The sequence below is a fragment of the Beta vulgaris genome, chromosome 6, assembly GCF_026745355.1.
Source record: "Beta vulgaris subsp. vulgaris cultivar EL10 chromosome 6, EL10.2, whole genome shotgun sequence".
NCBI lineage: Eukaryota > Viridiplantae > Streptophyta > Magnoliopsida > Caryophyllales > Amaranthaceae > Beta > Beta vulgaris.
The window spans coordinates 36,924,561-36,931,356 of NC_079207.1; the positions used below are offsets into that span (position 1 = coordinate 36,924,561).

Here is a 6,796-nt window from a genome sequence, read left to right on the forward strand (position 1 = left end):
TGCCATCCCCCTCCCATTTGGCCACCACATATATTTCTCAAGTCTCACCTAGGTTTTTCTACAACGATTTTTCATTGAGGAATCAAATTTCTTTTCAAGTATGAGATTTATTTGTGTAATATTCTAAATTTTTATAATTATTTTTATGAAATTTATTTTATTATAATAAGATTTTAAATATAAAATTTTGAAAAATAAATAAATAATTATTTTATGGAAATTCATTTTTATAATACCAAATTTTTTTATCCTGTAAAATAAATAAATAAAATTTAAAAATTTGTTAAAAGAAAATCATATTTTAGTTTACTACCTTTTTTGTTCAAAAAGAAAAATAGAGGAAAAGAAAAAAAATCTGAAAATATAATAAGCGTGGGGGAGAGATTGATTAAATGTGGTGGAATTTTAGCTTGTTTTAGTTTGTTCTGTTTTGGTTTGTTTTGTATATATTGTGGTAATTTCATGAAAATTTGAAGAAAAAAAAAAGAGAAAACAAAGTGACAAAAGAACTAAGAAAGAAAAAAAATCCCGCTGAGTTGAAAACCTGTAAGGGCGGGCGACTCGGGCAAAAATTGGATGCTCGGATGGGTCGAAAACCCGAAAGGACGGCCTATGCAAAAAAAAGAGCTAGTTGAGCGGGTGAGTTTTGTGAGCCGAAAAAAAGAAGAGAGATGGAAAAAAAAAATGAAAATGAGAAGCTAGGATGAAAACCCGAAAGGGTTCCTAGGCAAAATGAGAGAAAAAAGAAAAGAGAGAAAAGAAAATTTGCTTTGATCCTCATTTGTCGGTATCGGCGTCATAAGGTGGCGGCATTGGAGTCGGTGTTTTCGGGCTAGATTAGCTTCTTGTTTTGTGTCCTTTGAGGACGGGATGTACATCTCTTTTTTGGCTTATTTTTCTTTTGTTGCTTGTGGTATGATTTGGTCGGGGCACGAAGCTAAGCATGGGGAATCACTTACCTTCGTACCTTAGTTTTCTTACATTTTGGGTAGGTTGGAGTCGGGAGGTCATTGTTGATAATCGTGTCCCGAAACCTTTAGGGATTCGAGGTTCAAATTGTATAGTAGAATTAATTCTTTTGGGGTAGATTTTGTCGATTGGCTTTTGTGTTTTGTGGATGGCGATTCCAGAGGTTTGCATGGTATGGCGTATATTGGTGCTTGGGCGTGTCGAGTTCTCTTTTTCTTTCACTCGAGGTCGAGTAAGGTTTAAGCGTGGGGGAATTTGATGTGTCCAAGTTATCCGCCAATCTTAGGCGGATTTTGGGTCGTTTTTGGTGTCGGTTTGAGCTTACTATCGGGATTTATGAGAGTTTTGATGTTAGGAGGTGTTGTCGGAGGACGTTGTGTTTGAGGAGTCTAGGGAGCGATTTGCATGGTGGCGTAGTCGAGAGCCGATCTTGGTCCTCCGATCACTTTTTGATGCCCCGGGGTCCTTGTCCTTGGTTCCTTTATGGCGCATCTTCCGAGGTTTCCGAGCTTTGTTCGAGTTCCGAGGTCCGTGGTTCAAGCTTCTTAGTTTGCTCGTCGTCCAGGATCGTTTTCACTCTTGTTCAGCAGCTTCATGGCTTACTCAAAATCTAAGTTTTCCCTCTTTCTACTCTCTATGGTTTGTTTTGGTGGTTTTAAGGCAGAGCCTACGACGCCACTTGCGATCAGTGTCACGAGTTGCGACCTGCCCTTGGTCGCGAGTCGCGAGGGTTGTCGCGAGGTTTGTCACGAGTCGCCAGGGTTGTCGCGACTGTGTCAGCCGCCTTTTTGTTTTCTTTTCCTCCCTTGGAAGGTTAGGTAGTTATGTTAGTTTTAGTTTTTGTTCTAACTACGAGAGAAGGGCGAAAAAAACAGTGCTTTACAAGGTTTCTTCTTCTCTTCTTTGGTAGATTTGTAATGAATTCTATGGCTTTGCTAGCTTAAACTTCTACCCTAGATTTGGTTGTTGAAGCTCAAATCTATTTGTGAGAAGTTCTTACTCTTTATTTTCTCTATGGTCATTGTGATGCTTCTTGTAATTATTTATGATGTTTGCATAATCTTTGCTTGTAACACCCCGAGAATTATCTCTTTTCAAAAATACCTTTTAATAAAAAAACTCAGAGAATTACGAAAGCATATCGCCCGTGTGATAAAGTATCGGCTTATAATTCAAAATTTTGCAGCGGAAAACATCTTACTAAACTTCATACTTTATTATCATAAATAAATAAATAAGTACTTTAAAATCAAACACTCTAAGTATGTCTACTCAAACAAACTTATCAAAGTACGTTCCAACTAATGCAGAAAATATACTATACTAGATTACACAAGCTCTCCATTCATAGATTCCAAATGATGCAACATCTGCGAACCTGTAAATGTCAATGCTTTAAAGAATCTGCTCACCAAAATGGGACATCACAGGATCAATAAGACAAAGCCATGATTAACAATTACAAACAAAGCACGTAATTAGCAAAGCTGAGTACTACATACTGATACATAAGCATTCCTAACATGATACTAATAAATAACATGCAGGGATAAATAATATTATAACAATATAACATTCTGCAGACAACTTTTACTGAACTAAATTCTAAACATCTTTTTATTACTTTAATGGAATAGTTATTGGACTCGAGCTGTCTTATCTACTAATGCCTTCACTAAGAAGTGAAATACGGGCGTGACTCCGTATTCCAGAATGACCTGCGATACCGAGTAACCTTTTTGAAAAATAGGAATGGTGATTAATCCATTACCCAGAAAAGTCATGGCACGGTCACCATATACCCCAACTCCTAATGTCCAACTCTTGACGTGCACGAGTCTAAAGTCTATAACTATCCTCGTTACACTATACGTTATTTACAAATTATTACTTGTTATGACATACATACAAGCAACACAGAAACACAAATCAAACATTCACAACTGAACTTCTTTATCTTAGGATTTAATAAGTGATCACAACTTACAATCCAAGATTTCTTTCTTTTAATCTCAAACTTTCTTATGTTGTTGAACCTAGACAACAATAAATCTTACCTTTCAAAGGCATATCTTGTCAACTTACCAGATAAGGCCCACAATTCTTATAAAGTAGTGAAAATAATACTTGTAAGGGAACACATGAATATACATTATTCAATCTCAATAATATATTAATTCCCCCATGTGAATTAATAAATAAAGTTCTCATCCACATGCTTGCATCAATAATTCCATACAAACATGACTATCTTTAACTCAAAATAAATCTCATATTAACATGGTTGCACACATGCATAAAACATGTAGAATTCAATCATACTAGAAATCACATATGAACTTATAAAGTTCCTATACATGATACTACAACTTTTTCTTCTTAAATCGTGATACTAAATCACATAACACACACGTATGTACATACCTCGTGTAAACTAGTTGACAGGCCACTTTTAATTCCTTAAAAGTCACCTACTGAGTATTCTCCGCCTAAAATAATCAATATAAACTAAAATCAGTACTCTTAAATAAAAATAAAGCAACTTTAAAATATTTAAAATCTCCTTTAAACATATTCAAAAATTAATTTTACTATCAAAACTTCAATCACTTTTAATTCATATCATAGTACAACCATACTAGTAATTAAAATCCTTAAAACTCCATTATTAAAGCCTTTTCTGAAATTCCAGCAACTTATAAAATCATAAAATCCTCTTTAAACATATAACATGCTTACATTCATAATCTAAAACAATCTCATAGTATACAACATACTACTATAGTTTTCTAATAATTAACATCCTAAAAATCCATGCTTTGATGATTAGAACTTCAATCTAAAAATAATAAACAAATCTGAAATTTATTCTTTTAATATATAATATACATGAATCAAGATTATTTATTAAAACAGTAAATTAAAATCAATAATCATGATTAGTATTAAAATAAAGCATAAAAACATAGTCTTTAATGGAAACTTGAGGAAGAAGAAAAGAAATTAACCAACAATCAAAGAATCCAAGAAGAAGGATGAAGGCGCCGAAAACAAGGGACACTCGGCAGCAATTCGACGCACACGACTTGTGATTTTGAAGGTTTTGTGACGTTTCTTGTTGAAGAAGAAACGTTACTTGAAGAAGAAGAAAACTTGAAAGAAGAAAGAACCGAAAGAAAAACGTGAAAAGAGAGAGAGAATAGCTGGCCGAAAACTTTGAGAGAGAAGAGAGAAAATAAATCTTTGTGTGAGGTAAAATAATTGGTTATTAAGATATTTATAAGGAGGCTTCCTTTTGGGCTTAGGAAAAGGAGATTGGGGTCAATTAAATTTGATGATGAATAGGATAAATAAATTAGAACTTCTAACATCAAGATAACTCATTTTTCCTAGTCTACTTAGAATTTGGAGTTCCTCAAGTCCACTTAGACTTCTTTTCCAAATCAAATTAATATTTCAAACCTTTTTCAAAACATGTCTAAACAAAATATTTTTAACTTCCTTAAATCCTCAAAATAATTTCTTTTGACTTTAAAATAGTCAACCTTCTTTAAATAAATAAATCCTTTGAACTAAATTATGTTTAAACATAAATATATAAATACTAAAATATATTTATAAAATCCTTTAAATTATGGGGGATTACATTGCTAGGAACGTTACTAGTATTGTTGTGTAATTCATCTAATGCTAATTCTAGGTGCATATGTGTTCCTAGCTCCATATAGCATACTAGGTGTTTGATTAAATGCTAAACATTAATAATCTTGTGCACTTAGAGAAGCATTGCTTATTATTCGAATGTTATTGCTTTGATAACATTAGTAATCCTATCATGTTCCACGACCTTAATGCTAATTTGGTTTGGACTTAAATGCGATTCATTTGAGTTAAGTCATAGTAAGGGCAGTTCAAACCACGTGGATCGTGTGTTTAACCACAATATAGGAGGATAGGGGTCTAGACTTCTCGATAGGTGACCACAAGGCCGTCTCAATGAAAAGTGAGGCCCCCGTGCAGTAAAGATAAAAGTGGGCCCTTTTTCACAAGTAAGAAAAAAGCAAAGAAGTAAAGATCAAAATAATTCATGTAGAAAAAATATAACAGAAGACTATTGAGCTTATTAAAAAAAAAAGAGCATGCCTTATAATCAATCGCTAGAAATAAATGATGAGGAAAATTCCACCGAGGATTTTCGTTTTTGAACTTTAAATCTTTAGTAATAAAAAAGCAAGCGAGGTGAACACTCATTTGCTTATGTTGTCTTCTACTTTTTTTTTTTTTTTTCACAATGGGTAAAAACATAAAAAAAAAAAAACCTGAGAAAAGGAGATCACCTAGCTTTTCCTAGTGGTGACCGCTAGTTTATGAGCTAATATGACTTCTTCTCTTCTCACTTTTTTACAACAAACAAACATAACGCTATTAGCTATTTTCCTTATATCCTTAATGATATTATCCGTATCCTTATTGTTCTTTTCAGGGTTCCTAAGGGCGCGAATGATCTCTTGGTTATCTGTTTTGATAATCAACTCCGTACAACGCCATTCCATATCTGTTAAAGCTTTCATAATTGAGTAGGCTTCCGTTTGTTTTGCAGAGTTTGCGAAGATTTTCCCCGCGAATTCCTCCCTTGGGTCGTTGTTGAGATTTTTCCAGGCTATAGCAGCTTGCCATTGTTGAGTTTGAGTGTTCTTCTTCCATGCACCATCTACAACCAACGTTTGGACGTTGCTTGACCTACTTTGTCCTACTGTCCATTGCAGGTCTTTGTGGCTTTCCTCAAAAGCATTATCAGCTTTAATTTCTCCTTGTGATCTTTTAGCCCTAGCCCTATTGATATTCTCTTTGATTATCTCCATAATCCTTACGGGATTGAGATTGGATTTTCTGAAAATGATTTCATTTCTATGGAGCCATATTCCCCATAACGTTGAAATGAAATCAATCTCCATGACGCTCCCCTCCTCTTTTCTTTTCTTCTTGAAGAGGTTCAGAAAATTTTTGATCCACTCGTGAATCTTGAGGTGGGCACCTTGTGAAGCTACAATTCCCATTGAAGAACTCCAAATTCTTTGGGAAATGTGGCAGTCTCGAAAGAGATGAGCTAGAGTTTCTTTTTTAGTGTTGCACAAACAGCAGATAGGGTTTATCTTTGTGATTTTCCTCTTGACTAAATTATCTGCTGTTGACAGAGCATTGTTCCAAATTTTCCATAAGAAGAGTTTCCACTTCGGGAAAATGTCTGACTTCCAGAATTGCTTCCAGAATTTTGAATTGTCAACCTCGTCATTCTCTTTGTTATGAAGGAACCAATAACCCGATTTTGCCGAGAAGGTGCCTGACTTGGTTAAACTCCATTCTAGATTGTCCTCCACTTCTTCTTTTGGAATATGAGTAGCTAGGATTTCTTTTGCTTCTTTGGCCGGATACAAGGACCAGATAGTGGAAGATTTCCAAGTTCTGTTTATGTTTATCAAGTCTGAGACCATTTTGAAATTCTCTCTTAATGTTGTCTTCTACAACTCCCAAGATAAATTGATTGCATGTTTGTCAAGTTGATGGAAAAAATGGGAAATTGAGAAGCTTGTATGGAAAACGCAAAAGACAAAAGTTTTGATAGTGAAAAAAGAAAAGTAAATAGCTCTCATCACAATCGAACTTGAGACATCAACAATAATGTGATTTATTAGACTTGACAAAAACCACTAAACCAAGTATGAGTCAATGTAATTTTTGTAGGTGATCATGGGTTGGGCCGGGCCGCGGCCAAAATTTTTTGCCCATTGGTCGGGCCGGGCCGGGCCTAAATTCGGGCCGAATTTTT

The 6,796-nt window shown here is 34.7% G+C and overlaps 1 protein-coding gene across 1 annotated transcript; it reads right to left on the reverse strand.

The window, feature by feature from the left end:
• Window positions 1-5,306: 5,306 nt before the first annotated feature.
• Window positions 5,307-6,461, reverse strand: LOC125498677 (uncharacterized). The gene has a single exon (XM_048646928.1). The coding sequence runs from the start codon at window positions 6,459-6,461 to the stop codon at window positions 5,307-5,309; it is 1,155 nt and encodes a 384-aa protein (XP_048502885.1).
• Window positions 6,462-6,796: the final 335 nt, after the last annotated feature.